General features: G+C 45.2%; 1 protein-coding gene across 2 annotated transcripts in view; it reads right to left on the bottom strand.

Annotated features, from left to right (window-relative positions):
• The window catches only part of Sorl1 (sortilin related receptor 1), a 162,761-nt gene that overhangs the window by 37,699 nt on the left and 107,009 nt on the right, over positions 1–18,053 (bottom strand). For both annotated transcript variants that reach the window (XM_052188613.1, XM_052188614.1), the window contains 6 exons: positions 16,898–17,020; positions 13,273–13,392; positions 5,963–6,088; positions 3,713–3,820; positions 2,073–2,204; positions 664–795 (listed from right to left, as the gene is read on the bottom strand). In XM_052188613.1, the coding sequence (XP_052044573.1) occupies positions 664–795; positions 2,073–2,204; positions 3,713–3,820; positions 5,963–6,088; positions 13,273–13,392; positions 16,898–17,020 (741 nt within the window). The remainder of the gene's footprint in view (positions 1–663; positions 796–2,072; positions 2,205–3,712; positions 3,821–5,962; positions 6,089–13,272; positions 13,393–16,897; positions 17,021–18,053) is intronic.

Genomic DNA, 18,053 nt, shown 5'->3' with positions numbered 1-18,053 from the left:
GACCACCATGACAGCTCCTCGCCACTGTCAACATACAGTGGGACTCAGGATCGGCATGGAAACATACCCCTGGGTGTGCCTTTTAGGGTTCTTCTAGAAACGTTTTTAATAGAGCAGGAAAGACCCATGCCAAGTCAGCGTGGCATGTTCCGTGGGCTGTGGCCATGGACTGGACACGAGAAAACAATGCACTGAATGCCACACTCGTTTCTCGGCAAGTGACGGTGTGGCTGTCTCGGCATGTGACTGTGTGGCTGTCTCAGGTTGCTGGTGTCACGATACCCTTGCTGTGGCAGACTGCGCCCTTACACTATGTGCCAAAACAAACGTTTCTTCCTAAAGGTGGCTGCTCTCTTAGGCATTCTGCCACAAAAAATGTAACCAAGACACCATTATCCCTCCTTACACCATCATCTTCCGTACATGCGGGCTGTGGGCCCGCAACTGTGCAAAGGAAGTGGAGTGAGCACTCCCCTAGCACCTACTGGATGACGGTTTCCCTCTTCACCCCGTTCCTCCTGTGAGGACTTGAGAGCCGGCAGAATGTGCTGCTGAGGAAGCTGCAGGCACATGAACATCCCCATCCCTGGAACCGGAAGGCTGTCTGAGGGAGGCGGGTCTTCCGGTTTCTGGCTGAAGGAGGCGGGTCTTCCGGTTTCTTACCACAGTTGGCTTCGTCAGAGTAGTCTCCACAGTCGTCCATCCCATCGCATTTCCAAATCAAGCTGATACACACTCCGTTCTGACACTGGAAGCCGAACTCATCGCACTCCTTGTGGAACTCGGGGTCTTGAGCTAGAGGGCGAGAAATATCCGTCAAGCCCAGGTTACTTCCATGCAGGCGAGTTCAGAGCAGCAGGGCTGCTTAGTAGCTAAGGTCCTACGCTGCGAGCTCAGGGAACCCCGAGAAATCAAGGCGGGACCCAGTCTCAGCAGAGCATAACTGACCCATTCCGCTCACTCACAGGGCACATGGGCAGGGCTGAAACCTGAGCTCCAATACTGTGCCTGCTTTAGAGATTACACTTTTAATGAGGAAATTTACATTAAAATAGAGTCATCCAGGTGGGCTCTAATCTAGTAAGAGTAGCGTTCTTAGGAAAAGATTGCCCCTTAAACCCAGGTTTTTGGTGCCAACCTAGGCAACATGGCAGGACCCTGTCTCTTTAAATAAAAATATTCAATAGTGGAAGTGTAGACACAGATGCGTACAGGAGGAAGATCATATGAAGACACAGGTAGAGAGACAACACCCACCAGGGGGTGAGGGTGGCCCCAGACAGTGCTCCCAGCACCTCAAGAGTGGACAAGTTTCTGTTGGTGGAGGCGCCCAGTTTACTGGGTTTTTGCTATGATACTTTAAGGCATGTACAGCCCTAGCGCTATGCTTTGAATATGAAATGCCCCCAACAGGCTTATGTTTGAACTCTTGGTCCCTGCTTGGTGCCACTATTTTGGGAGGCTATGGGAACTCTGGAAAGTCGAATGTGACTAGGGAAAGTAAGTCTCTGGGGCTGGGCCTCTGAAGGTTGCACTGGGTCCTCAGGGTCCTTCATTCTGCCTCTCGTGTGTCATGCAGTAAAATGCTCTTCCCTTCAACACCCCCACCACCCACTGCAATAATCTATCCAAGTATATGATGCCAAACAACCATGGACTAAACCCTATAGAACCATGAGCCACAGCAAATCTTTTCTTTCTCTTTGAAGCTGTTTCTGCCAGCTATTTGGTCGCAGTGACACAAAAGTAACAACTAGAGATATTTTGCGGCAGGTAAAAGGAAGTATACAAAGTGGGGATCCATGCCAGGAAGACCAGTGGGGCAAAGCCTGTGCTACAGAGAGATTAGCCTGTCAATATAAACAGAGGGCCAGTCTCTCCAGTAAGGTGACACTTGACCAGGTCCCGGTCACTCCCAAGCCTCATCACACTCACATATAACTCACAGATGCAAAACATCAGTGCTTCTGTGATAAAAGGAACAACAACAAAAGCAGGCCCAGGCACCGAGACATGACCCACATCCGAGTCTCAGGTGCCCCACAGAGTGCGAGCTTTCCCCGGCCACTCACAGCATCCAGCGAAGGCGGCATCCTCGTCAGAGCCGTCTCGGCACTGGATGATCCCGTCACACACCATGGAGTGGAACAGACACTGCTGCCGATTCTTACACACAAAGTCCATGAAGCGTGTGCAGAAGGGCTCTGAAAGAGAGGAAGGGCCGTGAGCGGCTACAGCCGGCTGGGGTGCTCTGCAGCCCCAAACGAAAGATCAAGGACAGGATACCAAGTGCAGTGATGGCGACAGCCCCTGGGGGTGGGGCACCTTTTATGCCAGGCCCTGAGTGAAAGCACTTGTCAAAGCGCACTGTTAAACCTCCAAGACAGCATAGAAGAGATTTTATTGTGTCTGCATACACACGGAATAAGGAAGGAAGGGCAGCAGAACCAAGTACTCTTTCTGCCAAGGGCACAAGGCTAATGAGAGAGAAGCCCAAACTGTACCCCAGAGCTGCCTGGCACAAAGCCCACGCCCTAACTGTGATTAACAGGATACCAACTCTCTGGTATGGGGGTCAGCAATCATTTTCTACAAGAAGCCAGCATTGCAGGCTAAATTTCAGCACCCCTGTCTCCAACTTCAAGGAGGAAACCCTGAGACCAGAGTAACTAACTATCGGGAGACAGGTCCTTCAGAAAAGCCTCTGATGTTAAAAAGGATGAGAGAAACCACAATAGGATAGGTGTGTGTCTGTGAGAGCAGACATTGGAAGTGCATGTGAAGAAGAGATCATGGGAACCCATAGGAAGGAGTCTAGATGTGAGTTTTCATACACTTTACTTATATGCATTCTAACTTGTGTGTGTGTGTGTGTGTGCACATGAACGCACCCATGCTTACACAAAGATGTCTAACCTAAGAGGTTGTTTCCATGAGAACCCCATGCCATTAGAGAGGTGTTGACCTTTGTTTTATAGAAGCCTAGAATACAGTATCTTCTGTCTACTCAGTTTCACTGTGACAGCAGGAAAGCAGCCACGTGTAACACCCAGTGTGTTCAGTGTGACTTCATTGAGAAGAACGGGGATGAATCTGGCCCCAGGCCAGTCAGCCATGCCGACACTAACACACACACACACACTTCTGAGTGATGGGCTGGATCCTGCCTAGAGGCCAGATCCCAACACCTGTACTAACACATTTGTTCTCAACCTGTACAGCACATTAGAATCGCGTGGAGCCCTGTAAAAACAAAACCAGAACACCAGAAGGACCTCCACACCCGAGCCATGCTCTAACTCAGAACGTCTGGGGTAGCTCCCAGACATGGCGGCTTTTAAACGCCCCCAGCTAGTTCCAGCATTCTCCACAGATGTGTACCACAGGCAATCTTTTAAGGATTGAAATGGGGTAGAAAAGTTTCACCTGGCCTAAGATACTCTTCAGGTGATATTCAGTGGTAAACTTTAATGAAACCAGGCAAGTGGAGGTGCCCAGGCGAAATGCACCACGCAGGGGACGGTGCATGTGGCAACCAAATGGCTATGTTTACCTAAGTGTGCTCGACCGCCCCAATCAACCTGTTCATCTGACTGCATCCATTCTCCTGGGGCCCTGTCTCCTTGTCTGACCCATTCCCTAGGTCAAGAACTCTGAGGCCAGGTAGTAAAGAAGAGATTGGTGCAAGTACCAGGGCAAGGACTGGACTCACCACAGTGCTGCTCATCAGAGCCGTCGGGGCAGTCCCTCAGCCCGTCACAATGCTTGCTGGATGGGATGCATGTGCCGTTTGGGCAGTGGAATCCGTTGCACTTTTTCTCTGAAATTTAAGTCAATCACAGAAGAACAACAGTGAGGAATCAGGCAGGCGCTCACACTTGTTGGCCAAGGGCAAAGCCACACCGCCTCCAGGGTGGCTTGTTACTGGCTAGCAAAGTTACAAACTGATGTATGTGTATGTGTATGTATGTATGTATGTATATATATATGTGTGTACATGTGTGTGTGTGTGTGTGTTTATGATCCTGCAGTTCCAAAAGCAGATGTGCATTCTATTAAGCAGGAACGAGCCACTTGTATGGAGGGACTGCTCAATAAAAGGCAATATGAGGCTGAAGATCACATAGTAAACACACAAATAGCAACACACGTTATCACTGTTGCATCACACATAACATGCAATTGTGTGTTTCACATGTGTATACGGCTGCAGCACTGTAGGCTTATTTATCCCAGCAGTGCCACAAACCCACAAGGGACACATCCCACCATGGTTTTAGGAGGCTTGGAGTCACTACCTGATAGAAACTTTACATCTCCTGTGTCATCTATAGGATCACTGTGAGCAGAACCCATCACTGACTGAGACACCCTTATACAGCACATAGCTATGCTTGCACAGAAATATTCTTAAACATTTAAAAACACTGGCCATATGTAAAACCACTGAAGTATGGCTTTCTACAAGAATGGGGCAGAAAGTATGCAGACGGGTGTGGGTGTGAGGGTGTGGGTGTGAGGGTGTGGGTGTGGGTGTGGGTGGGGGCAGCTTGTACTCTAGATCCTTTTATGCTTTTTGTATTTTCAGCTCCCTGACTGTACTATTAAAATAACCAAAAAAAAAAAAAAAAAAAAAAAAGAAACGAGAAAGTAAATGAGTTTTTTTGTAACACAAAACTCCACAGTTTGGCTTCTTTATTAGACACAAGAATTAAGGATCATTCTTGATTAATACCACATAAATGCTGACAGTGCTATGAACATTAGTGGGTTGTTTATAAAACAATACCCAGAAAAAATTCATTATATTTTTATTAAGAAAGAGAAAAGCTTCAGCAAATAGGGACAGAAGAGGACATGAGACCTGAGTTATTAAATTCAGGATTGTGTATGCGCTACAAAACACTTAGTGCCTTAATTCTCACTCTTTGGGAATCCTAAGGCAAAGCCCTTATGTTTGCTTAGAGATGTTGAGAGCCTGTGATTTCACAGACATCTCTGGTGAAACTGAAACCAGAACTAAAGCATCCTGATGCCAGATCCCTTACCCTAAGTGTCTCTGCCTGAAGCTGTGGAGTACTGAGCACTGCTAGAAGTGAAGGCAGTGAGCAGGGTAGGTGCAGTCTTTGAGAGCCGGGTACCTTGTGGTTGGTTCCTGCTACAGAGACTAGATTCTAGGGCAAAGAAACGTGCTGCAATTATTCCTACAAAGTTAGTCAAAGGGCATCACTCAGATTGAGAAAAAGCCCATGAGTCTACAACTTGGGAAAAATGCTTAGTACTGCTTTGTAAAAACCATTTTGGAAAGGGGTAAAACGGAAAAGAGACATCGCCACGAAGTCCAGAGAACAGTGCGATGATGAAGTCTACCATCGGGGGAGGCGATGAGGAACGGAGAGGCAGGATGGGCAGACAGCACTTAAGATAATCTAGCAGCGAAGGGAACCATGGGAAGGCACGGGCACCTCTGCCACCATGAGCCCATGCTGTGCAAAGTGTCCCCCAAAATAGCACAAAGGCAAGACGGGCCTTGTAAGGACATGGGACATTGTACAGCCTTGCCAGTGAGAGAGGAACGCTCTCAAATGCACAGCAAAGATCACCCGGAGAAACCAGATGATCACAAGTAATATAAAATAAATGTGCATCTTTCATAAAAGTGCTCACTACAGGAAATGCAGGTATATGGAAAAAGGAATCTGGAAGGAGAAGAGTGTATAAGGGCTTACATAAGGAAATTTGATCCCAGTGACTACCTCTATGAAAATTCAGAATGTTGGGCAAAGGAATGTTAACAATCTAGTAGAAAAAGTACTATATATGTGGTTCTATTGGTGTGTGTGTGTGTTTGTGTGTGTGTGTGTGTGACTACTAACAGAAGAACAAAATTTCACCTCCCAGCTCATTGGCTGCCCCTCCCCTAATGACAGAACTGGGGAAGGGCCAGGGGATCTGCCTTTACCACAGCTGACGGGATCTTCATCAGAGCCATCCTGGCAATCCGCGTCACCATCACACGCCCATCGCTGGGGGATGCAGTGGCCATTGTGGCACTGGAAATTGGAGGCCTCACAGGTGTGGTAGATGGCTGCCATTGAAAAGAGGACAAAGTATAGGGAAAAAAATGTGATTAAATTCTCAATAAAAATGTCTGGTCCTTAATACTTTATAAAGCATTTCAATTTCTATCACTTGGTTTTCATCATCTTATGATGGGGTAGACACATAATTCTCTTTTTTTTAATTCAGGTGGAACTAAAATAGAGTTTGTAATAAATAAAAATATAATAGATTTAATAGAACTCGGCAGCCTGTTTGACAGTTCTTCACTATTAGTCAGCTAACGCACAAACCCGGAGTTATTTTTATTTTAAACCCCTCCAAATATTATGCTGTCTTTGTTATTGTGCATTGACTTTATTGCATTTGGACTTTATAGTTTAATTTAGGAAATTTAACCCTGTCAACTGCACCTAACAATAGAAAAAAAGAGGTGGTCTTGAAAGTAGATCTACTCACACCTTTCAAAAATTTATTAACATTTGCTATATACTAAATGATAGTGCACAACAGGAATGCTGTTCTATTTCTATAATGCGACATTCAATCCACACACAATAAAATGAAGTAGGAATGGTCCTACTGTATTGTCATATGACAATCACTTTCAAAATACAGGAAAACCTGATTTTTTTTTTCTTAAGATGGTTGAAGGAAGATAGTAGAGAGAGTATGGTGGTTTGAATAGGTTTGGGCCTTTTTAGATTCATGTGTTTAAATGCTTGGCCATAGGAAGTGGCACTAGTAGGAGGGGAGGTCTTATTGGAGAACGTATGGCCTTGTTAGTGGAAGTGTGTCACTGTATATGTGGACTTTGAGGCCTCCTATGCTCAGGCTATGCCTAGTGTAGAAGACAGTCTCCTCCTGGCTGCCTGCAGAAGACAGACCTCTTGTGCTGCTTGCAGATCAAGATGAAGAGCTCGAAGCACAATGCAATGCATCCCACCATGATGATAATGGACTAAACTTCTCAAACCCCCAATTTAATGTTTTCCATTATAAAAAAAAAGAAAGAAAGAAAAGAGGACAAAGTCATTCTTCCCTTTCCACCCTCCCCTCAATAACTATCAGAAGAAGAAAGTTCTAGGCTAGGTGTCAAGGTGGAGACTTGGGGAGCAGCTGAGGTACAAGTCATTTTCCCTTAGTAATATCTGCTGCTAAAGAGACAGGTGAGGGAGAGAGACAAGAGACCAGGGAGCCACTAAGAGTAGGGAGCACTCGGAGATTGGGGAGCACTAGTCCTCTCCATCACCATGGTCCAGCCAAAGATAGAGCATCATGTCTACCACAATCACTTAGAAGGAGAAAAGAGAAGGCAGCTCTAGAGAAAAAGTTACTGCTATGCAAATGGCTCCTTTGCATAAGGGTCAAGGTCACCAAAAATTAATTCAGAAATGTCTCACCAGGAATTGGCAGGTTACAGTGTGGCATAAGTCAGTGGACAGGCCTAGGCACCTACAGAAAAGACTTTTCACAACAGTGGAGCGTCTACCACAGGAGGAGTTGGCTGGAGAGACTAGGAAGCAGACAGTGGTTTAACAGCCACAGGCAGTGTGGATCTACAGTGGGCCCTTCCCCTTCAGAGGGCTGCTACTGAACACTCTCACAGAAGGCTCCTCCCTACAGATGCCATGAGATGAGCAGTGTTGTGTTAGAAGGAAAGGGTCTAGACCTTCCTCAGCAACTGTCTGGAGGCCTAGTGTCTGACAGTTCTTCTTCTTCTTCTTCTTCTTCTTCTTCTTCTTCTTCTTCTTCTTCTTCTTCTTCTCCTTTTCTTTTTTTAATTTTCTATATTCTTTGTTTACATTCCAAATCATTTCCCCTTTCCCGGTTCCCTCCTCCCCATATGTCCCATAAGCCTTCTTCTCTCCACCCATTCTCCAATCACCTCCCTCCTTTTTCTCTGTCCTGCTACTTACTCCCCTACAATGCTGGATCAAGCCTTTCCAGGATCAGGGCCCTCTCCTTACTTCTTCATGGGAGTCATTTGTTATGCTAATTGTGTCTTGGGTATTCAGGGCTTCTGGGCTAATTAATATCCACTTATCAGTGATTGCATTCCATGTGTATTCTTTTGTGATTGGGCTACCTCACTTAGGATGATATTTTCCAGAAATTCAGATGGCCGAGAAGCACCTAAGAAATGCTCAACATCATTAGTCATTAGGGAAATGCAAATCAAAACAACCCTGAGATTTTACCTCACACCAGTCAGAATGGCTAAGGTTAAAAACTCAGGAGACAGCAGGTGTTGGCGAGGATGTGGAGAAAGGGGAACACTCCTCCACTGCTAGAGGGATTACAAGATGGTACAATCACTATGGAAATCAGTCTGGCACTTCCTTAGAAAACTGGACATGACACTTCCGGGGGACTCTGCTATACCTCTCCTGGGTATATACCCAGAGGATTCCCCAGCATGCAATAAAGACGCATGCTCCATTATGTTCATAGCAGCCTTATTTATAATAGCCAGAAGCTGGAAAGAACCCAGATGCCCCTCAGTGGAGGAATGGATACAGAAAATGTGGTATATTTACACAGTGGAATACTACTCAGCAATTAAAAACAATGAATTCATGAAATTTTTAGGCAAATGGATGAGAGTCCTTCTAAATTATGAAGAGACGTGATTCTGTGATTCTGTGTAATTCTAAATGATACCACCCCGTTTGAAATGCAGAAACTTCCAGGGCGATAGAACACAATGGATTCATCCAGAATCTAAAGGGAAGTAAGCCGGGAACCAGGAATGACTTAAATCTTCTATAAAGGCAAAAGCAACACCTGATGATGTTTCAATCACAGAAATAGAATCCGTAAGTTAATAATAATAAAAATTAAAAATTAGAAAATAAAATAAAAATAATAATCATTAAAATAAAAATTAAAAAATACCAAACAAGTTAATAATAACATAGAACAATTAAAACATGGCTAATAAAACTCATTTTTGATGTAAAGATGATTTATCTGTAGAATTTTCTACTTAACATGCTTGGATAGGAGTAGGCCATTGGTAGTAGGTCAAACAGAAGAGAGTGAGAAGACTGGCAAGGAGATATTGTAACCTAGACAAGTTCCTTGTAGCCCCTGCTGTGTGAATAGCCATCCTCCCAAAAGGAGGAGAGAAACCAACCAGAGAGGTCAGGTTGTGAGCAGGCTACAGAATTCTATCCAGTTCCGCTCACACTGTTGCAGGGTTAGAAAATGTCTCGTGTCTGCCAGAATTCCCACTGAGTTGAAGGCTGCTCTTTCACAGTGCTCGGAAATACCCAGAACCTATTTCTTCAAACCATTTTGAAACACGTACAACCCATTATCTGTCTTTTCATCTCTTTGAAGACCAAAGAAGCACGTATGTAAGTCCACAGGGATCTTTCAATGTTTACAAGCCAGGGCACTTAGAATCCATTAAACATCTTTTTAAATTACACTCAGGCTGAAAAGTGGAATCTATGAATGGTGCGCGTTACATGAGTTTCTGTCTAGCAACAGCCATTACCCACGCTCTGATTTATCAATGCTGAGAGTCCGATGTCCTCTAACCAACTTCGGCCTGGTTTGTTTTCACATTGCACAAACTCACTTAAAGCTATTACCTGGAGGATCTACTTGTTCAGCCTGCACACTTTGCTTTTAATTGATAACAATTTCAGGGTTCCAGTCAAACGACAATCTAGGAGGTGTGTCTGAGATCTCCAAATTGTAGCCCAGAGGCAGGGATTGGGAGGATTAATTATTAGCTTTCATAATTTTACTCAACTGCTCAGGCATGCCAGAATGTATGTTTTTAATCCTTTTCTGGATTAAAAACTAAAATCTTCTGAGTAATTGACTAGTCCTCTGATTTTAGAAATAATATATGCTCAAAAATAATATTTTAATCACCCAGATGGAGAGAATGACCGATTCGGGCATTGGTGACTTAGGATGGTGGGATTCACTGTGCTGTCAGATCAATGTGGGGAGTATGAAAGGCATCCTACCACTTCCTCTCTGGCTTTGATTTTCCCCAACTTATCAACATCCGTTGGAACACCTGATTAAAATCATTACCACATAAGTGGCCTAACAGATGGATACTAAAATCTAAGGAGGAAGACCTCTGTCTCACTTCTTACAAATCACTGGGCCACTGCAGAGTGGTGGGGGGTGGGGATCCCAGAGATCTGAAACTAAAACTAAACTTGAATAATTAGTGATATCAAAAAAGCATAAAGAGAACTAGGAAGAATTACAGATTATCACTGAAACATAACTAGATGTCTTAGACACAATATTTATTTATTTAAAAATGTATTCATTTAAAAACCATAGGTGTTTTAGAGTTAAAAAAAAATCTATAGCCATAGAAATAAGAATTAGATTTAGCTAAAAAGGGAACTTAAGAAGTGGAAGGCAGCTCTAAAGAAGTAACTCAGAGTCCAGCTTAGAGTCCAAAGGAATAAATATAAAACAGGAAGAGGGAGCGACAGGATGATGTGGCCCAGTGAAGGGTTGAGGGGAGCCGCTGAGGACAGGGACCTTCAGAAACTATTTGACTGTAAGATCCAGGAACAGATGAAAGGCATAAATTCTCAAATCTGGAGAAGAAAAAAAGTCTCGAAAGAAAATAGGTGAAAATTCATTGACAATAAAAACTATAGAAACAAGGATGTCACTATTACAGATTTCTCTAAGAAGAGAATTAAAACGAGCACAGGAGTCTATAATTCCATCAATAAAATTACAGGAAAATACTATAAATGAAGAAATCCAGGCTCATTTGAATCTGAGACTAAGGGCTACATTAATACTCACAACCCCATGAGATGGTTTAGCAATCTCAGTCTTCTGTTGTAAGAACCACTGAAACACACAAGCCACTAGCTGGTAAAGTGATATACTGACAAGAAAGTACGGTCAGGTCACTAAAAGGAGTAAGATGGGAGGAGGCACGAGGGTCCAGCAGCTGGGGGCACTTGCTGTCAGTCTTGACAACCTGATTCAGTCCCTGGAATCTACACGGTAGGAAGGGAAGAACTGACTCCTGAAAGTTGTCCTGACACTTCCATACATCTTCACAGGAGTACTCACGCTTAGATAGGTAGATACACACCTAGACAGACAGACAGACAGACAGACAGACAGACAGATAGATAGATAGATAGATAAATGGTAGGTAGATAGGCAGATAGATAGGTAGATAGGTAGGTAGGTAGATAGATAGATAGATAGATAGATAGACAGATAGATAGATGATAGGTAGGTAGAAAGAAACAAGTAATAACTGACTAACTTTAGATATTTGTTTATTATGTATTTATTTATTTAGAGGTGATGGGAATCAACCCTAGGGCCTCAATCATGCCTGCTACATGTTATATCACTGACCTACACTCCCAGCCCTAATGTTCAAGGTTTTAAAAACCAAAACACAAAATATTACCTATCTGGTGCTTTTACTAAACGTTTTAATTTTGCAACTGTGGGCAAGGATTTAAAGTGTTTACACACTTATGAGAGAAGAAGGATGTTACGAGTACAAAAAGAAATTTTCTAAAGTGAACATCGAAATGATTAGGGTGTTTTTAAAGGAATAAAGACCCCAAACGGACCCTGGGTAGCGACACAAGAACACTCTCAACTCAGAGAGCACAGTGAGATGAGTCCACCAGGAGGGCAGCCCACCTGACCCATCCTTTGTCTTAAATCAGTAGATCAGGAAATGAAGTATTACACCTATGGCAGAAGGAGTTCAAATCCACCCTCCAACTATTCTCAGTTGGCAAGAAGGAGAATCTATCTAAAAAGGGGTTTGAAGAACCATTGGCTCATGGCAAAACGAAGTTACATCGCTGTCTACAGGAAAACACAGATAAGACCTGGAGTTTATGACACGCCCACCCATGGTACTGAAGTGTTAATTCATTCCAGGAGTCTGGCACAAGCTGCTACACGCTGAGTTGGTCTAACATGGCAGTCCTGATGAGGTGTCCAACCACGCTCAGTTTCCATACTGAATGCCTGGGTGCACCCTTCTGACACGTGATCTAATTAGCCATCCAAACGCCAGCCTGCAGGCACCCTGGGCATGCTTCTGGGCTCACGGCAGCTCCTACGACAGTCTAGGTTTCCCTCCTCAACAGGCCACACACACTGCTCAGAAGAATGGTCCTGCACCCTTCTAGGAGAGGCCACACCCAAAATACATGTAGCCTTCTCAGGGCTGAGATTGGGGGACATTACTTAGCATCCTAATATACACAGGGCCGTTGTTTTGGAGAACTTAAGACCAAATTGAATTCCAGTTTCCAGAGGAATCCAGGAATTAGGGAAATTTTTTATTCTAATTCATCTAATTAATTTATTCTGATTTAGTTCTTGAAAAGTTATAGTCATATAAAAACATAGCGTCAGCAAGAAGGATAAGAAAACAGACTTGTGTTCATTTCTCACAAAATTCCCAACTCAATGAACTACCTAGTGTTCACCATTCCCACAAACACTGCCAGTCAGTCATTCACAAAAATAGCGTAGGCATGTGTGAAACCAAGAGAGGAAGCGGAGCATAGCCCCTACCTTACAGAATCTAACACCCCTTTCCCACCCATGATGGTCCCAAGAATAAAACCTTACCTCAAAGAAGTACAAGTCCAGCTTGCATTTTAACCCTTTTAGAGAACACTTTAGTTAAGTGCTACTCAAACCATGGGTGCTACTCACATCCATCTGTAACCAGTTCTAGAGGATAGGATGCCCTTCTCTGACCTTCTCTGAGGGCACTGTATACATACGGCACAAATACACCCATGCAGGCAAAACAACAATACACATAAGATAAGACACCTAAGTCAGAAATGGATACACGCCACCACCAATTGTTCCGTGTAGACACAGAGACCTTTACCAGGTACCATCCATCATGGATCATCCACAGACATGGTGGACAGAAAGGCCTCAAACCAAGGCTAGACCAACAGTCAGTCTACGTGAATGGTTTCTTACTTACCGGTCCCGAAGAACTGATAAGATGGATCCTAAATATAGATTCCCCCAGAACACTGCGGAGTTCTGCTCATAACTCCTAATCATTACACATAAACTCTGAGGAAGGCTGACCCAGCTGTTTCTAACACGAATTCTCAGTGTCTAATTTCTATTCTTACTTAAATGCTAACCAGAGCACAACTAAAAAAGCATTACTAACTGGGTCTAGGAAGTACTGACCAGTACAGTTGGCTTCATCAGACCAGTCCCTGCAGTCGTTGTCCCCGTCACACACCCAGGAGGACCTGATGCACATCCCAGAGCTGCAGTTGAACTCATCGCTGCGACACTGGTGCATCTCTGTGGAGAGAAAGCACAGCAGGGATTGGAGATGGGAGACAGGGCACGCTCGGAACTCTACCTCTGAGGTTAGACATCTAAGAAGTCAGAAACGGACACATGCCACCGATTGTTCAGATAATGTAGACACAGAGACCTTCACCAGGCACAGTCCTTGTGGATCATCCACAGACATGGTGGACAGAAAGGCCTCAAACTGAGGATGTAAGGCCACCTAGAACAGTTCCCACCATGCATGTTGCAAATGCGCTCTAGATGTGCGAAGATACTGATACCTGGAGACTCTGAGAAAACAAACAGCCTCTCCCATTTATCGCAACATTCTCTACGTACTCCACAAACATGTCTGCACCTGCTATGGCACTGAGACTGAAGTTAGGATGAGGGAGGCCAGAGGGCAGAAGTTTTGGGAAGCTGAGATCCTACAGACACTGTTGAGGTGAGAGCCCTGGAAGATGCTCACCTCAAGGAAAGTGGCTCTAGTGTTGAGACTGCTGAGGGAGGAGACAGAGCTCACGACTTCCCTCCGGGATGCCCATGGCTTTGCTCTCTAGAAGGAACAGCCCCTGGGGCCAATGATGCAGTACAGCTTGGCCAAAAGTAGTGAGGCTTCCCCATATCTTTTTTAGGTCCTGGGGAATCACAAAATCCCACTGAGGCCTAAACATTCTCCTACCCCCAAACCCCTACAAGGAATTCATCATTGATGCAGCAGAATGAGGTGGTTAATGGTGGGATCCACGGCCTCACTAAGGGAGAAGGTAGGCTCTCATCACCACTACTGCCTCCTAGGGACACAGAGAAGGTACCATATGATAGGCCAGCACTTCACAAGATAGCAAATCTGCCGGTGCCTTGATCCGGAAACTCCCAGACTCCAAGATGAGGAGACATTAATCTCTACTGGTTTTAAGTCATATGGTCTAAGTTTTATTTTTTTTACAGAAGCCTAAAAGGATTGAGATACAGAACTTCCAAGTGGAATTGTCTTAAGCCTCAAAAACAAAACAAAATGAAACAAAAAAACAAAAACAAAAACCAAGAAGAGTGCAGGAGATGATTGGCTCGGCAGCCTTGCCATGTAAAAGCCGTTCATTCCATCCTCAGAACCCATGTGTGGTGGTTGGAATGTGCTTGGCCCAGGGAGTAGCACTATTAGGAGGCGTGGCCTTGTGAAAGGAAGTGTGTTGCTGTGAATGTGGGCTTTGAGACCCTCGTCCTAGTTGCCTGGAGGGAAGTCTTTTCCTGTCTGCCTTTGGATCAAGATGTAGGACTTTTGGCTCCTCCAGCCCATGTCTGCCTGCACACTGCCATGCTTCCTACCTAGATAATAGCGGAGTGAACCTCTGAACCTGTAAGCTAGCCCCAATTAAGCACTGTCCTTTATAAGAGCTGCCTTGGTCACAGAAACAGAAACCCTAAGACGCCATGTCAAAGTGGAAGGAGACAACTCAGGAAGTTGTCCTCTGACCTCCACATGTGTGCCATGGTGCATGTATACACACACACACACACACACACACACACACACAACTGATATATGATAACTATTGGAATAATTTGAAAGATGAAAGCAAACAAGCAGAGCCAAGCTTGGGACCCAGGACAGCTGCCCAAGTTGCTGTCCTTAAAGACCGGGTGATAGCAACGGTGGTGCAGGAGGCTTCCTGCAGAGTCGGGCTTGTGCAGCAGAGCGGCATCAGAGAATCGCACCAAGTAGGAGCTTGTGAAGGTTTCAGGACCAATGAGCAGGAACGAGCCATGAACCTAGAACGGGGATGGTGAGCTACCGCGTGCTCGACTTCAGCCAGGATGGGGAGCTGGACAAGCACAGAGACTTGGGACCATGTGGGGTTACATTTCTTCTAGGGGAAGGTACATTTCCACTGTATCCATACACTTCACCCTCTGAGTTCTGGGGCAGAAAGCAAAGACCAATGGAAAGAGTTGTCGATCCCAAGGCCATTATTGATGGTATTTGAGAAAAGAATATTATGAAATAAAAAAATTAAACATAAAGCCCCATTCCCTCTCTAGGCAGGCCAAGGTACCATCTATGAAAAAGTGGCTCTAAGTGTGTTCAATAATTTGTGTTAAAATGATTTGTGAACAGCCCCTGTTCCACTAGGTCTAGCCCCTGTGAATCAAACCACATGCTCACAGCAAACAAAGCCAGCCCTGTCCGTGTGCATACTCCCAGCCTGCCTGACCCTGACCCTGTGGACAGAAGGGAGGGCTGGCAGGGCCTCGGCAACTCATCACCGTGTCCGAGTTGGCGCCTGCCTTCCATTCTTACTCTCCTTCTAGACTGATAGGTTCTCCGGGTATGTGTACTACACACACTGCATAAAATCTCCTTCTACAGTAAAAAGTAACAGCTTCAGACCAGTGCCTGCTCAAAACATTGGCAGGACAGCGGCCTGCAACAGAAAGGCAATACAAAAGAGGTGGCCTGAGCCTCCGCTCCCCGCTCTGACATAAAGTGATCCCACCACACCAGAAAATCCCACTAAGGAGAGCATTAAGGAGGATCCCAGTCAAAGAGTAAATGGGAGGTCCCGCTAGTCCCGGCGATGGCGATGGCAACACATTAGAATTCTAGATGCAAAACTCTCCATTTAGAGAGCCGGTGCTACATCTGTGCTGTCTGCCAGCTCCTAACAGAGGTTATGACATTAGGCTAGTTTAAAGGGAACAACAATAAATCTGGCCACAAACACATGCATCTGGAGTCCCTGCATGCAGAAAACTGAGGAAAGAAGACCTGGAGTGACAAGCCACCCTAGGTTATATAGAGAACTTGTCTCAAAAAAAAAAAAAAAAAAAAAAAAAGGAAATTAAAGGTCACAACTGTAAGATCCTGGGGCCAATCTCCCACTTGCTCAGAGGTGGGGAATATCTATAGTTATTAAAATCCAGTGAGTCTGGGCGTGGAGAATAAAGATGGCTCAGGGGGTGAAGCCCACCAACCTGAGTCCGATCCCCACAACCCATGCAAAGGTGGGAAGGTGAGAACTGATTCCAGATTAGTTCCCCCTATACATACACACATACATGCCCCCCAACTCAGACAAATTATGGCACACACCCTCACATGTACATCATGGCCATACACGCTAATGATAAACAAAATGAAAAACAAAAGGGCTAACTGAAAAGAAAACATACATCCTCTCACGAACAGATTGTCTAAAAGAGAAAACATTTTTCAGATTGGACAACAAAGGCTGATCAAGAATAAATAATGGAGGTGGGGTCTAGATGCCATCTCCTGCAGAGATCGGTGTTTCCAGAGTAATTGGATGCTCACGAAAGACAGCAAAGTGGCTCTCCAAAAACTGAGCAGAGGGGAGAAATGACAGGTCCCTTGATAGGAGGGTAGAGGTGGGCATGCAGGTGGGAGATGCTAAGTCCCAAACTGTCCATCAGAAAGACTGCCGCCCACCCCATCCACTAGCACAGCCCTATGAGCAGCATGAGGACCCTCCCAGGAACATCCCCTTACCACAGTGACTCTCATCACTGTTATCTCCACAGTCATCTTCAAGGTCACACTTATAGGACAGCGGAATGCAAGTCCCCGACTCCTGGCACCGGAACTGAGTGTCAGCATCACAGACCGTCGTGGCTGAGTGAGAAAGAAGCGGCACATTGACATTTGTTATGTCCAGTTCATCCCCTGTCCCCCTACAAACCTCCTCACCAGAATAGCAGTTAAAACTAGAGGGAGGCAAGCTTCAGTAACAACAAGAACTACACCCTAATCTCACAGCAGAAACAAATCTTACAGGAACCTGAAACTCCCATCCAACCTAAGTAAGGGCATGTGTATTCCAGGGCCAGATGCACATAGAAATGGGGCCCAGACTGTGAGACGCTGCTGGCTGGCTGGGAGAGGAAGTGCAGGGATGAAGTAGGCCTAAAATCCTTCTAGCTTGTCAAGCACTCTTCCCAAGTAAGCACCATAAACTCCATTGTCCTTGAGGGATGTCCCGTCCCCTACCAGCAGCTGGCACACATTTTACAGGTGAAAAGAACACAAACCCAGAATCCTATGGCAGGAACGAGCGTTATATCTGTACTCAGTAAGGGTTTAAGTCCTCACACTAACTCTTCCTAAGCTACCATTTCCTCTGTTGTAAGGGGAAAGTAAAGCAACTGTGTCTCAATCAGCTGGGACTCGATATCCCATCTACAGTTTATGAGTCCTTACCCTTTGCTCCTGGCTTTCTTCTAATATTGACAGAGACCACCTGGTGCATTACTATGCATATAGAAGAGTACAGGGCTAGGGCCACTCCCTATCAAGCTGACTGCAGAGGTAATGGGCTGCTAAGGTTGTCTTTCTTCTCCCTCAACATGCCTCAGTATCATTAGAGTGGGTCTGGAAATCGATTAACTCGCTCTCCTAAATAAATATCCCAGCTGCTCCAAAACCCTGGGGCCCGGGGAAAAGGTCTCAGGAGAAATGAGGGAGGGAAGAAAGACTGTTCTCCAAGCTGCTGGGGAGCTGACACTGGGCAGGGCAGCATCCTGGAACAGAGGGTGGAGGATCCCTGTACAATAAAACACCAAACATTGTCGCTAGACATCCCAGCCCCTCTTATTTGAGGTTCCATTTCTTCTCTGTAATTGAGCTCGTGGTAGGAGGCAGGGAATGA

Source organism: Apodemus sylvaticus, chromosome 7 (genome assembly GCF_947179515.1).
Source record: "Apodemus sylvaticus chromosome 7, mApoSyl1.1, whole genome shotgun sequence".
In the NCBI taxonomy this organism is placed as follows: Eukaryota; Metazoa; Chordata; class Mammalia; order Rodentia; family Muridae; genus Apodemus; species Apodemus sylvaticus.
Note: the sequence above shows the minus strand (reverse complement) of the source record. Positions and strands in the feature narration are given on the sequence as shown.